The 15,726-nt window shown below is 39.7% G+C and overlaps 1 protein-coding gene across 3 annotated transcripts in view; it reads right to left on the bottom strand.

Moving 5' to 3' along the window:
* LOC121963010 (receptor tyrosine-protein kinase erbB-4) overlaps nt 1-15,726 on the bottom strand; it is a 312,568-nt gene that overhangs the window by 58,058 nt on the left and 238,784 nt on the right. For all 3 annotated transcript variants that reach the window (XM_088074549.1, XM_042513368.2, XM_088074550.1), the window contains exons 16-17: nt 8,832-8,876; nt 5,152-5,284 (exon numbers count right to left, since the gene is read on the bottom strand). In XM_088074549.1, the coding sequence (XP_087930675.1) occupies nt 5,152-5,284; nt 8,832-8,876 (178 nt within the window). The remainder of the gene's footprint in view (nt 1-5,151; nt 5,285-8,831; nt 8,877-15,726) is intronic.

Genomic DNA, 15,726 nt, shown 5'->3' with positions numbered 1-15,726 from the left:
ATTACAGGGAAAATGTGTGCATGCAAAACTATGAGCAGGTCAATGCTGAAGTTATAAACTCTGATGGATGTTTAATGGCAATAATATCACAGTTTTATTGTCTTACTTCTCCTGTTTCTTGCCCTATATGACTTGTTTTTGCTAATGTTGCTGATGATAAACAACAGAAACAACACCCAAAAGCACCAACATAACATCCAAGTTATTAAAGTAAATGTATATCCTTTATTGTTCCTCTAGGATTATATATCCTGATGTATTTAAAAGTGAGAGGCTGCGTATAAAAATAAGTGATTCCCCTAAGTTCCATAATACTTGCACATTATTTGTCCGTGCTTTATGTTTTGTCTGCACATGTATGAGAGGGGGTAATTATACACACATCACATAGGTGTAAGGCTATTAAAAAACAGCGTGCATGAGGAAAAATTTAACTTTATTCATGTAAAAGATGGTTTAGATGGTTAACTACACTTGCCACCATAGAGCTCATCAACCTACTGGTTTGAATTTTGTGTAAATATATATGTGTGGTTTCATCAAATATTTTGACCTGATGAAGAAAAGTTGTCTTCATTTAGTATGCAGGTGTTATTTTTTCCTAATGTTTGTTTGAAATGTCATTTTCCTCACACCTCTCTGATATTCAGCATGACACATATAGCGTTTTCTGGATTAAATTTAACATGCGCGTCAGTATATGTGAACAATGCTTGGCTGCACTACATGCATTTGTAATGACAACCCGTGCCTCCGTTCAGCCAGCCTGCCCCGAAGTGAACGACGGGAGCTGTCCAACTCCCCCGAACACTGAAATCCTTCTTGTAAGAAAGCAGGGGAGAGCGTGTGAGCAGCGTGAGAGCTGTCCGCAGCCTGTGGTGCTGAAACACTCACATGGCCTGTGGCTGTACAAAGCAGCTGGAAGAGGACCTTGGAGGGGAGAAGGGAGGGGGATTCAAGTGCATTAGTGCTGCTTCATTGGACTGGGGTCAGAGTTCAAGGCCCGGGGTCGCGCTGCAACAGTGAGGGGACTCTGCTGTTTGTGCTGTCTCTCCCTGCGAGCAAAGCAATTTGTTTTCAGGGGCTTCCTTAAGAGGCACCACAGTGTGAGGCTGGCTTTCTTTCAAAGCGAGAGCGAGGGAGAAACAAAAACAGAGCTAAAAAGATAGAAAGTGTTTGTTCATGAGGGGGACAGACAGATAAATGGAAATACAGAGATCAAAAATGGAGAACAGAACAGAAAACTAGAAGGTGAGGATGCAAGAGACAGAGAATATTAAAACAAAGACAACAATAAAGAAATGAAATAGCTGTGTGTTTTGTGAGTCAACACCGCACAACAGCCTTCACACGTGTCCTTGATATGGAAATGTCGGCTGAGCGCTCAGATCACGTTTTGACAGCGTGCACTGGAGGCATCTTTTTCCTGTCTGACACAAGAGGTGAGCTCTCTGTTTAAAAAAGCCGTGGCAGATAGAAAGAGAGTGAGTGAGAGAGAGAGAAGGGGGGAGTCCCTGAGCCTTCGCTGTCCCCAAATCCCTAACCCAGACAAGCTTGATCTCCATTCACAGACTCGGCTCTATTATTCGTTTGAATAGAGAATCCACATTCACCAGCCAGTCTAAAGCCTATCGTGCGGTTTCATCAGCCAGAAAGAGCCTGTGGAAAGTGTGATAGAGGGTGCGAGGAGGAGCGCAGGTTTTTTAGTATGCTGGGTAGGTGAGAGCGGAGAGCAGCGTTCAGATGGAAAGTAAACAGGAGGGAGAGGAGTATCAGTGTGTATGCACAAAGTATGCACTGTGAAGGCGCATATTCGTATATTAAAAGAGAGAATTTAAATTCCAGAGAGATGTGAAGAACACCTTAGAAAACCAGTGCTGGCCACAAAATCACGCACGTACAAGAGCACTGCTTACAAATAGGGCTGGGCAATAAATCGATATTGTCATTCCCCAAGTGCTGTCTTTTCCTGGTTTTAAAGGCTGCATAACAGCAAGGTGATGTATTTTTCTGAACTTAACCACACTGTTCTTGCTGTTCTGTGTTGTTGCTTTAATGCTTCTGGTTTTAGTAAAATGAGCTACAGAATTGAATTTTTGAGAAACTTGCACCATCTCTAGTGTGAGATTTTCTCCGTCTTAAGCTAACTATGTGTGTAGCATGTCCATATTGACAAAAAAAGTAAACATTTATATTTATATGTGCCATCTAAGTAGCTAACTAACATTATCTCAAGCTGGTGACCAAAGAACTTCAATAAAAATGAACAGACTCCAATGACGACCAGGGGAGACGCTTGCCAAGCTGCAAACCACGGCTGCAGGCCACTGTTCAAAACCAACCCTTCACTGCATTTCCATCAGTATTTGTGGAATTAAATCTAGGTATTTTTTTTCCACCTATTCCTTGGTGCTTTTTGAGGCCATCGCAGTGTTTCTCAGCAGTGTTTGAGACACCGCACCTAAGTGTTTTTCATCAACATGTCCCTGCTCTCCCTGCCCCTACATGTGGCACTAAATCTGCATGATTTTCACTGCACCTGAGTGTAGGCACACTTGTGGCACTTTGTGGCACTGAACCTGGGTGTTTTTCACCAACTCCTCCCTGCTTTTCCATCAGCTTTTGTGCCACCAAACCAGGGTGTTTTAGGCCAGAAAATGATTATTTTCTAACCACAACCAAGCAATATTTGTGCCTAAACACAACTACATCTTCACCACAATGTTGAGGAAAAACAGAAAAGTTCAACATATCTGCTACAACATAATCTAGAAATGTAACATACAGTATATGGTTTGCAAAAATGAACAGTATGAACATTTTTTTTCCTGGTAATTGGATTGATAAATATTGCATGAAAGCACCAACAGCCAACCTTACCATACTGTCGAAAAAAACAGTATCAAGGTACTCGGTCAACATTCTCATGATATATGATTAACTTCATGTTGCCCAGTCCTACTTACAAAATAATTCAGATTTTAATACTGTTGGATTCTCACTATGTACTTCCACAAAAGCATTTTAGACTGTAGCCCTCATCTGAGGCGACAAATTGTGGGTTTCAGATTATATATGTATGACCTTGCTGGCACAAATCACAACTGTCAGGCAATGACACTTTCAACCGTTGATCCACAGCTTTGTCCCTGTCCGTTCAGCTAATGCTCTTACACAGAACGACCTACAAAGACCGGGCAGCTTCAGTGTCATGCTCAGGACGCTACACAGCTGCTAATGTGCGTGTCGAGAGGACTGAACCCATGACCTAACTCTTAATGAGTGGTCTGTCTGTAACCCGTGAGCCAACCTGTCACAGGCGTTAAAGATTTTATTGTGCCTAATTACTTTTACACCCTATTAGGTCTCCTCGGAGGATAGGAAATTGACTCGGCTGGCTATATTTCACATTATCCTGGCGGAGTATTGAAGGAGAAAAAAGAATCAGTCACAGGACAACTTTATATCAGACAATGCAAAAGGGGTCAAAAAGATCTCCCTCCAGCCTGACCCTCCCCAGCCTCTGTTTCTCCGTGACAGTACATTAGCGAATCGGCTCGGACTGAAGACTTCCCTCCCAGTCAAGAGGCTGTCGGAACAGGGCTCGCCTGATTAAGATGGATGTGTGTGGCCAGGATGAGGCAGAAACTGCCCATGGCCGCCCTCCTCCAATTCCCGTCTCGAGCCTGACAGCTGTCTATAACGCTGCCGCCTCTACCTGTAAATTATACTAATGCAGACTGACAAGCAGCCTGCCCCACTCCTATGGGCAAGGCCGCTCAGCGGACCTGCAGTGATGACATAACTGCTGGGCCACGCACGGGAAACAGAGTGTGTCGTAGCAGCACAAAGGTGATCAACCAGAGTATAAACCCTGCACTCACCTACACCTCCATCTTTGACTTTCTCTTTTGAATATAAAGTCTGCTCTGCTGTCTTAATGCTTCCCAAAAATGAACCCCCTACAAGGCCAGATCGATGGGCGATGGCGGCCGTGCATAATTTTAAAAAACTTATGCGCAATGCGTGGTTTAGCTAAGCACCATAGCCAAGGTTTAATGTTTCAAGGTTTGCTTATGAGTGTTGTTGGCATCCATCTGGAAAAGTGCACTGCAACTTTGAGGTAAAGGATAACAAACTCAAAGAAAGTGGGAAGGCCCGAGTATTACTGTGTGACTTTGGTAAAAACAAACTAACCCTCACAAACAACAAAATCACAGACAGCCCTTTTTGTTGGGGAACTGAACTGAAAGTGCAATTTATTTATGCTCTCTTAAAAAACAGACTCCATTCACAAAAACAGTAATTTTACCTTGCTGAACACAGGAGCTGCTGGTCTATCGCTGCTTTAATCAGCTGGTTAGTTTGTGTTACTGCGTGACTTTGGTTAACCCTTTAAACACAAGTCACACAATAACACAAACTTAACTGATAGAAGCAGCAGCAGTCCAGAAGCTTCTGTGGTCAGCAAAGTAAAGTCTTTTTTTTCTTTTAATGGAGTCCGGCCTTGAGGAGAACATTGGTAAGTTTCACAAGTTTTGTGAAAGTTTCTAAACAGATGTTTTGATGCAGTTTTGCTGTTGTTAAAAGTGGACCACTATGACTTCAATTTATCAAGAATTGTATCCATTTTTGGATTCTTTGTTTACAATAGAGGCATGCAAGAACAACAAAGTTTTTCTCACAAATTCAATGTTACATGGAGTAAGCAAAAAAATATACAAATGGCTATTCGGAGAAGAAGTACTTCTTTTATTTTTCATACCTCCTAGCCAAGTATCAAATTGAGCATGTTTGTTTAGTTTCATTAAGCAAACTCCAAAACAAAACTTTGCCTTGTTCATCTTTTGTCACATTAATAATAAGGTAGGCATTATAGAGGAAGTGTTTCCCAATTTCCTCTCTGGGATCAATAAAATTCATTATACTGCTGTAATTTGTCCCAAGCTATTACCAACCCAAATGTTATGATTAATTTATTCTGTAGTTGCAAATTCTCCAATCTACTATTCTGTATCCTCTGACAAAAATTACCTCGAGGTAACACTGAAAGAAAAACAATATTTTCAGCTGCGCTTTTTTTTTTTTTTTTTTAACAAGCATTTCTTGTGAGAAAGAAAAGCTCTGTTGTTATGACCTCCACCTTCTCACCTCTGTCTCCAAGAATCGCCGCAAGGCCCTCTTCTTCTTTATGCTTTTGCGTCGGACAGAAACAGCCACGCTGAGCGCCAGGATGACGATGATAAATAGGCCGCCGATAATGCCAGCTGCTATTAGTGGTGTCCTGTAGAGACAGAGGAAGGGAAGCAGCATTAACATTGCTGAAACATTAAGAAACTAAAAGGCACTTTGAAAGAAAGTGCATATTCAGCCAGTGCTGATGAATTCAACCTGCTGTTATATCCCTAAAAATCTTACTACTTTAGATTTCACCCTCTTGTTTTAGACTATTTCCTAGAAACTCTAATCAAGTCGTTCCCCAACAGTCATCCCAGAAGCCTGAACATGACTGTTCAGAGAGTATATACAACTTTCCACAAAACTCCTTTCTGCTCTCTTCATTTTGCACCCCTCCCTATCATTCCTCTCATTTTGTACAAGAGCACACAGCTTTTTCCAGGTGAGATGCTTCCATTTTCACAGGTCAGAAGAAAAAGCCTTTGAGGGTATGTGCTCTTATTACTTGATTTGGTAGAAAAGCTATACAGCTTATGTTACACTGGACTGGATTCCCTTATATTTCTTCCAGTCATTTCAAACTTGGAAATAACACTGACACCTAATGCTTGCTATATTCAAGTTTAAAGCTTTTTTTTTGGGTGGGGGGGGTGGGGGTTGTTTGCTAATAAACAACAACATACAGTAAGGCAAGAAACTAGACAGAAAGAAAAGAAGCCCGTTAGTATTATTACTACATTTGCCCACACTTCCACAATGTAAAGGGACAGTTCACTCCAAATCAGAAACTCATATTTTTCTCTTACCTGGAGTGCTGTTGATCAGTATAGATTGTTTTGGTGTGAGTTGTCGAGTGTTGGTGGTATCAGGCATAGAGATGTTTGCCTTACCTCTAATGTAATGGAACTAGATGACACTCAGCTTATGGAGCTCAAAGCACCAAAAAATAAATAAATAAAAAACCTCCAGCAGCAATGTCTCTTTCCAGAAATCATGACCTTGTTACTCAAGACAAATTATTTCCTTTATTGGGAGTAAACTGTCTTCTTAAATGAACTGGGGGAAACAATATGAGGCCTACTGTGTAATACATTTGATTCAGAAAAACCTTGATTTTAAACAGCGTTGCAATTGACTTTGCTTTGATGTAATTTACATGTGCTTCTCCGCATAATTTACCATCTACTATCACCTCACATAAATAGAAAATTAAAAGTGCCAATCCTTCACAAATTGCATGTGAATCTTCTGGAGGGAAACCTGCTTAAGTCAAACCCAAAGGTTGGAAGTTAAAAGCTCTTTCTCTTCACTTATGATGCCACTAATGCTTTTGCCATTTACATACCTCTTTGCACTTATGTCGACTGTTACGCCACCACTCAGTCATGTCCTTCTCTGACTCTCTTTTCCCTTTATCCTTCATCTCTTTGCCTCCCATTTGTATTCCACTGTCACCTTCTTGCCAGAATCTTCACTGTCCCCTTATTTTTTTTCAAAAACACAGCCACATAGCATAAAATAACCCCGCTCCTACTTGACACTTGGAGTCCAAAACTCTATTAGTTGTAAAGGCCATTAGCAGCTAATGGAAGACTCATGTACCACGGAGCTATGGTGGAGCAAGGTGCCGCAGCTTTTGCCATATCGATTGTGACAAACCCAAAGAAGGGGGAGCTTGAAATTTACAAAGAGGCTGTGGGTCTCGACATAATGAGATATACAGCCATGTGGTGAATAGTAATGCAGCAGTTTGGAATGGATTAAATCGAGAGGGGGAGGAGAGACAAGGAGAAACAACAACACTGGAAAGAACCACAGAGGGGGGGAATTAAAAGACATGAAGGGATAAGAGGAGAGAAAAAACAGGGCAAAGGGAAAAGAAAGAGGCAGAGTGAGACAGCACAAGGTAAAAGACAAGGGAAAGGACTTCTCCAATTAGGAGGAAAGGGTTTACAGCAGAACAAGCGGCACGAGGTCACCAGATGAGTCGGGGGAATAATGCCACTGTAAGAGCAAAAGAACAACTCTGGGAATAGAGACTCAGCAGAAGGCTGCCAGAGGGAAATAAAAAAGTCTTGTTTCTGTTTCATCTCTTTAAAAGGAGCTGAAGACCCCTTTTTATGGGTTTGCGGGTTTGGTTAAACTCTAATGAGTTTGTCACTCTTCTGACTTTGCTCCAACTGTAAAGATCACTTGCTTTTATAGGTATTGTTAATAGAGTTGTTGTTGTATCTTCCGGCTATTTAGGTTGCATGGCTGTTCACAAAATACTTGTTTAATTTCACTTGGTTTTTGCTGTTTTCTGCTTGTTTATATAAGCATAATAGTAGTCTCAGCAGGTAGCAGTAGAGGTAAAAGAGCAATGTTGTAACCTGAGCTGCTTATTACTGTTTTTGCAGCAACTCCAGGTTATGTCACAGTACTAAAAGGGTAACTTTGTTGTTTTTTTTTTAACCTGGAATCTGCTATTCCATGATTTTGTGTCTAAGTGACTGATGGGAATAACAGTTTTTGAAATATTAAGCAATAGGGCAGCAGCCGCTTAACAGGCTGCAATGAAACCGCTCGGGACATTTGTGTACCGTCAGTTTATGTCCACTAAAAGTGCTTATTTTTACCTCTGAGCCTGTCAGAGCCTGCCAATAATGTATCTTAAGGATTCCTACAGAGATAGATTGTTAAAGAATGAAATCTTTTTTGTTCAACTTGGAAAAAGCTCAAAAATTGCTATAGCCAAACCCACCAGACACCATTTAAATAAACAGTTATTTTGTCTCCATAAAACACACTTATTTTGAAGTCAACAGAAACAAAATAAAACAAAACACAATGATGCAAAGATATGCTGGCTCTGTGAACACTAAAATTACTGTTTATTCAAATGAAATCTGGTGTGTTTGGCAATGGCGATGGCTATTATTTATCTCTGTATAGCTCCTTATAATAATGTTGTCATACTAATAATCTGAGTCTGTCAGTGGAAAAAAAAGTTCATAAAGTGAATGTAAATTGATGGTATTTTCAAATAGTTTTTTTTTTTCAAATCGAGTCTGGTGGAAATTGTGATTTTTGGCTAAACAAAAAAGGAACATACATTTTTTTCCCTGTAGGGATCAATTTCACATTGTCAGACACTTCAAATAAAAATCCGAGCCTGTTGATGGCAAACCAAGCACTGCTGGTGGTTGTAAAATGATGACGGCCAAATGCCCAAGTGGCTATACTGCAGCCTGTTTCACGGCTCACGTCTGCGGTGCTCTTACTCAGTGCTGCACAAATTTAAAAAAGTATGGAATGGAAAAATAGGGGCCAGGTAGAAAAATACCAAAGTTGCCATTTAAAATTTAAATCAGCTGCAACTCTTCAATCACTAAATACGCAACATAAAAAAATAAATGAAAACTTATCATTTTTACCTTTAGTCATAATTAAAATGACGCTTTGTTGACACATTTTAAATGATAACAATGGCACAAATTAGCCCACGAGATTCAGACAACAACAAAACGTTTCTATTCCATCCATCAATTATAAAATAAAACACTGACTCCACTCTTGTTAATGACTATCATGAGAAACTTTAACGAGCTGTGCCAGGATCTGAAGGTGGTATCCCAAATCCCACATTACAAATGTATCCTGAGATCCCTTACCTGTCCATCATCCCAACACAATCTTGGAGTCTTGGACCGACGCACCTGCAGGGCAGAAAAACCAAGAGATATCATCCATTAAATCAGGGACAGGTTATGAGAGCCTCGTGTTGTCTTTCTTCCACGTCAATCAGCTGTCACTGGGCAGGGACCTGTGGAAAATTGAATCCACGAGCACGGCTGACCACTCGTCAATATGACAGGAAGAAGCATCTGGGTGGGGAAGCACTGTTCTTGTTTGTTTCACGTGATATTGAAATGGATTTTATTGTTGGAGTGAGAAAATATTTTCATCTGGGAGCATTTTCTGAACAAATTACTGGAGTAAACCTTGGGGGAAATTAACCAAAACAGAAAATTTCCCTTTCAGTATCTATTAAAAATTAATGTCCTCTATAGAACTTAAGAGAATATCTAGAAACAAGGCAAAAACAGGCTATTTGTTTTTCCATTGAATATTTGTCACTTATTCCATTCATCCCAAATCTAAAATACAGAAATAAGATGGAGAAATATTGGCCTTGATGTCAATGATTATATGTAGAGGCTGTATCAGATTAGTGTAGGAGGCATGTACATTATTCTAATCTGAGGTATATGAAAGCAATTAAGAGAAATAAGCATTGTAATTTTTACAACCACGGATTACTCAGTACTGAAATTTTAACACCTCAAAATTCATAACATTTTCTTTTTTAATTTTGAAAACCATGTATCTGAATTTTATTTATTTGTGCTTCTAAAAGTTAAACTGGGATATTAATTTTTTTCTAAAGTTCACAACTTCAGATCTAAAATTTAAAAATTCAGAATTAAAAAAAACAAAATAAAATTTAAAAAAAAACAACCAACTGGATTTCAGGAACCTGATTCTAATTCTGAAACTTCAATTTTTTTTTTCACAATTCTTAAAGTTTTATTTTTGGATCTGACTTTGTGAACATTGAAAAAATGAATTAATTCAGTTTTAAAAAATCAAAAAAGGTGAATTCAGAAAAAAAATACATTGCACTTAAGTTTCATTATTAAGTATTCAGTGGGTGTAAACATTTAATTTGCTTGCATAAACAGATCCCCATCACAGCTGCCTTACTCTAACATCTAAGTCAAGTTTCTACACAGACATTCCATAAATACAACAGCTGGAGAAATAATAAGATTTTATACATTATAGCTGTATTATTTTGTACTATGATCATCCATCCTCGTACAGTCAGCTGCATGGGGAATATTTCTTTTTAAATTTCCATTAAACCCCTGAAGCTGATATAATCAATGAAGCTGCATAGCAACTCTCATTTTTGTTTATTTTGTCCATTTGTGTTCCAATCAGGGACTCCCCCCCTCTGATTCTGATTCAGCATCTTTACCTTCTCTCAGATTTCTTTTTTCTTACTATCTCAACAATCAAAGCCGATGTAACATAGTGCTGATAACATGCTGATCAGTGACAAGTGGAGTTTTTAGCATTAGGTAAGCAGGAAATGATTAGAGCAGACTGTTGGCTGCTCATTAATTCTATCTCCTTGAGTGGAGGACTTTGAACAGCAGGATAGACACAGGAGAACGTTTTTTGAATGCTTCTATATGTGTGTGTGCTTGTGTGTGTATGTGTGCAAGCTGCACACTACACAAGACACAACAAATTACATAGCAAATTAGGAGAGCAGGCTAACTTTGGAATTAAATCGGTGACAACTGTGGCTCCTCCAAAGTCACTTCGTTGTCAATTAAATGGTGCACCAAATAGCTAATTAGCGAGCAATCAGTGTCTGCAGCCAATGTTGTGTTTGCGTGGAGGCGTATTTGAGTGTGTGAGTGTGTGTCTGTGTGTGTGTGTGTGTGTGTGTGTGTATGCATGAGCCACATAGTTTCCTTCCTCGAGAACAAAGAACTGGTCTGACAATAAACATCATGAGGCAGCTACAGTACATATTCTTCTCTTATTTAGACGGTGTTGCTTTTTAAATATAGTTGCATATTTGTATTTTATCAGTTTTATCTTTATGTCAGTAAGATAGAACACAGGTTTTCAGTCTGACAACGATGGCAGAGTTTTGGAACAACAGTTCTCATAATGCTTTTGAGGATCTAAAAAGTAAATATAATGCATGCCTTGTGCTACGAAAACCCTAAAAAGTGTGCCAAATTAGGTAATAGCGCCCCCGTTTAAAATTTACACATGCATATGTAGACAGCTATAACTGTATTAGTTTGATACTGAAGAAAATGTAAAAGAAAAAACCCTGCCAATTCTAAGAAAAGTTCTGAAGTAGTGTCTTTTTTAATGATTTTTAAGCAGATATACCGACAATTATTTTTGATGGATGTCAAAACAAAGTCAAAAGTGTGTGTGGGTGCTATGTACATATGTATACGTAAATAAATGTGGATTTGTATCTGATGTCTTTGATGTAGTGACGCTGTGTATGATGTATTTATGTACCAAAGTATTTGTGGCCCTGTCTGTTCTTATTGAGTTTTTTTATGAAAAAGGATGCCCACAAAGGGAGTTTTAAGTCACTACAAGTGTAGATAACCTAAAACACCCTCTAAGGTGCTAATTTTTCACAACCCTGATAACTTTGCTTCTGTGGGCAGGTTTCCTTTAACCCTCAAATTGTGCAAAATGAAATTTTGAATAGAAAATATGCTTAATGGAAACACAGCAATTTCGATAAAACTCTCATTTATCGCAAAAAAGTTTAGCGCTTGTTTAAGGTGGTATTTTAGGCAATTCAAAAAAGCTATATTTTCTAAAAATTATGGTGCAGTATGTGTGGATAGAGGAAGACAGAGATAAACCTGATAAAGGCCAAAGTAAATTTGATGCAGAATACTGGCAACAGATTACGTCAATATTTTGTTTAAAAATGTTAGAACGTGAACTTAACACAACATGCTTCTAATGTCTTTAGACACTAAAAACATTGCTGATTTTCATTACAACCAAAATTTAACATCTATCTGCCGTCTTTTGGACATCAGATTGCTATCCTGTGCCAAAAAACTACCAGTTTGTTTACATGTTGTTTGCACTGCTTGGTTTAGTTACGACTTTACACTCAAACTTGCTGCACAACTTTATTTGGTCCTCCTCAGCGTCAGCGGTTTAAAGGCGCCAGAGACAACCCTTTTGGATCAGGACCAGTCAAACCAGCAGATGGTAGATTTTGAGAGTAGGATTATTGTTGCTGAGGAGTGGAAGAAAATCTTTCAAATGTCTCGAGCATCGAAGGGGAATCAAGGGCGATAAGATCTCATGAAGGTGTTCTAAAAAAGGTAAGCTTTACCCTTTACTACCTTTGCCACGAGGGGAAACGGTGGTAGACTGCGGCGAGCATTTCGATTCGTTTTTGCATTCTAGTGTAAAAACCTGAAAAACAACCCTGAGTGAGGTCCTGTATAAATATGGCAACAAATTTCCTTTGAAAAGGACAATAAAGAATCAATCAAGTAACAATGAATTTAAAGTTCTGTGTTTCCAGTCCGTGTGTATATGAGTCTCAGATCCAACTGAGTTGTGACTCTGAGAAATCGCAGTGCTTGGCAAATTGCAGCAATCGGGTTAAAGTCTCTTAATTGCCTCCCTGAGCTGCTGTGTGTGACAGTTTTGCTGCAGCTCCGACTGCTGACCATGTTGATGAGCGCGCTGAACTACAGGAACATACTTCCTTTTGTCTTTAGGTATGCACCTATCCCTTTCAACATCCCCCACCCCCTTACACTGAAAACCTTTGAGGCAATGTAATGAGGGCTCTTTTAGCATGATGCTAACTTTTTACCAGCTGTAACGGTGCTGCTCTGTTCCTGACCTTTGACCTTTGACCTTTGACCAATGTCTCACTTTGGTTCATGTCCTCAAATACCCAGACTCCTGTTTTGATGATAATCCAGAGCAGCCTGTGACTGGAGGGCAGGATAAAATGACAAAGCATGATGGAGGTGTTGTCATGCCAACGACAGATTAGCGTTCACAGAGTCAGGAGCGGTCGTGTGTGTGTCTGTGTGAGTGAAAGCTGTCACGGAAGAATTATAACATCACATCTATCCTCTCCTCTGATTTCCACCTTTTCTTCTCTTTATCACCTGCTCCTTTTCCATTTTTTCTCTTCTTTACCCCCCAAAAAACTCCTTCTCTATTCCCTTTTAAAGCTGCACTGATATTATCAACACTTACAGGCTAGCTGTAATAAAATAAAATGACCTCCTGCTATGTGAGAGGCAGTACAATAAGTTGCTTTCCGCCTCAGATCATATCTCCAGCCCTGTTGCTAGGTTTCGGAGCTCTAACTTTGTTTGCAGAGAATACCGACAAGCTCCACCTCAACACCTCACCCACCACCTCCTCTGTTCACCGACCACATCCCCCCGCTGCTTCCTTGATGGTGCACTCCCAGGTTTAGTGAAAAAGTAAAAGGCCAAAGCTCAAAGTCAGAGCCGCACCGACTTCAAAAGACAGGCTTGAGAGGATGAAGACATAAACCCACCACGTTGGTTCGTAAAGAAGCTACAATTTCTTTGTGTCCACGGCCTCCGTGCTTTTGAAGGCTCGTCCGGCTTTGGCCTCTGCATTTAAGTGTGTTTGTTTAGGGAGAGACCGCCGGATCATGGCTAAGCCGTGAGTTTATTTGCAAGTTTGTTTTGCAGTCTCTAAAGCCTTCTGCTCTGCACTTTTGCAGTCAAAAAAACTAGAGGTCATATTAGGTGACTTTTTACATTGTTTGGAAAAATGCAGGTATTTACTTGTTGCAATGAAGAGATTGATTCCACTCTCATGTGTGTCCATTACAGAAATATTTACCGATGTAAAAAAAGGCCTTCACATAAAACTAGGCTGTCTCTGCAGTAGAAAGACGCAAATACTTTTCAAATTGGTGCTACATGACCAGAGAAAAGTTGTGCTTTCATTCAAGAGGTGGGAAACCTACAACCACCAGAATACTACGCTCCTGCTGGTGGTTGAGGTAATATAGACTGGTCTCTGTGAAACAATGGCTGTTGCCTGGATCACATATCAGTGAAATGGTAAGCTTAAACATGTTTCTATAAACATTTAGGGCAAGAAATATGCAACTCAATGGCAGAATCTTGGCTTGTATTTGATGAACGCTGCTTAGCTTTTCTGATGGATCGTTTTTCAGCCTTCCTTTTTTGCTGTGCAGGAAGCAATGTGTCGCCCTCTGGCTGTTTACTAACTCTCGCAAATTACAGCAAAATGGGGCATTTTAGGCAAGAAATGGGCAGTGAGGTAACCTTGATTTATATTTGATCAGCAATAACTAGTTTTACGTAAATATGATTTTGGTCAGAGTCTGAGAGAGACAGAGCGAGAGAGAGAGAGAGAGGGATACTCTTTGAGGCAGTGGCTGGCGGCAGGCCATTGCCATTGTTTGAGCAAAAGCCTGAGAACCTGCAGGAGGTGAGGATGAGGGATATTTAGGATATTTAGGCACTGGGTAGAAGGAGGAAAGTCTACCAAAGTTCATCTACACATACTACTAACATTGTTTTGATACAAAGCTGGTTGAAAGTCGAGTAAGTAGTAACAGCTAGCCTGGCTCTGTCCAAAGGTAAAAAACATCTGTTTCAGCTTTAGAGGTGCAGGCAGATGGACTTGGCTGTTGGCTGCAGCCTCACTTAGCACACAGGCCCTGTTTACACCTGGCATTGATATGCATCTTGGGTGATTCAATTCAAGGGGACAGCTGTTACTTCACACCTGACATTAGAATTCATTGCAACATGTGTCTCAAGTGACTACTTGTGATCGGATCTCACTTGCCCTCTCTATACGCATCCAAACACGTACATCATTTCCATTTGCAAAGACCAAATGTGCTGTTCTCTTTAACTGGTGGGAAGCAGCAATGCACGTCGTGTGTCTTTTCTGTCACAAATTAAAAGAAACGACTGGGTCTATACCTCGGCGTGTCCCAGATAAACCAAATCTCTCAAGATGTTTGTTGCACTCGTAATATAAAGTATCCCTATTAACCCTTCAAATATTTAGCACAGTACTGTTGTCTTTGCCCTTTAAAATGATGCTTTTGGTGTGTAAATGAGTACATACTTCCGCTTTTGCAGAGGATGTCAGTTGAGCAGGTGGCCACGAACTCTACAGCATATGGCAAAAACAGTTAAAAGAATAAGATGTGTGACCTTTTCCTCTAGGTCTTGACAAGAGAACCAATTGTCAAATTCAAATTGTTCATTTTCTGTTGACAGACCAACTGATAAATTGCTTTGTTTCAGCACTAAACTCCAGAGTATCATCTTATTTCTCTCCTAAAAACTGTTATTATTAAATTTTCAAACTGGGCATAAAAGCATAATAAGTCAATCTCTTTATTTTGCCACAACAAAAAGAAAACTCCTGTCCTGTATCTACAAAAACTGCAAACACTGTTTCTTGGGAATGCGGATTGTGGAGTTGACAAAGTTTAACAACTGATTGAGCATTGATTTGTCACTTCTGAATCTTACTACCATCTACTTGATTTCAGTACTTTGAAACCTGGCTTGATTTCTGTCAATTTGAGAAACTTGGGAAGAAGGCAATGAGCAAAGAAAAAAGAAATGACCCAAATCTTAGCAAAAACTAATTTTTTTTTCCCCCTAGCTTTTCTTTTTACATCTTTCTCTTGACAGTTTTTCCTATCTCTTTTTCAAAGAATTTTCTATTTTGTATTAATTTCTTGAAATTTCTTGAACATTCTTTCTCACTAAGTTGCTCATTGCCCATGTTTCTGAAAGAAATTTTACCAACTTGTTCAGGGTTCAAAGGTTTAAATACCTGTGAAAGGCATCGAAGAGCAGCACAAAGAAAGTGATGTTTCTCCAGATTTCAAAGGGTTCAAAGCCAAATGCCCTATCTCGCATTGTCACTGAAGTG

The sequence above is a fragment of the Plectropomus leopardus genome, chromosome 24 (assembly GCF_026936395.1).
Source record: "Plectropomus leopardus strain MGB_pleo_1.0 chromosome 24, ASM2693639v1, whole genome shotgun sequence".
Taxonomy (NCBI): Eukaryota; Metazoa; Chordata; class Actinopteri; order Perciformes; family Serranidae; genus Plectropomus; species Plectropomus leopardus.
This window is presented reverse-complemented; position numbering and strand designations above follow the sequence as displayed.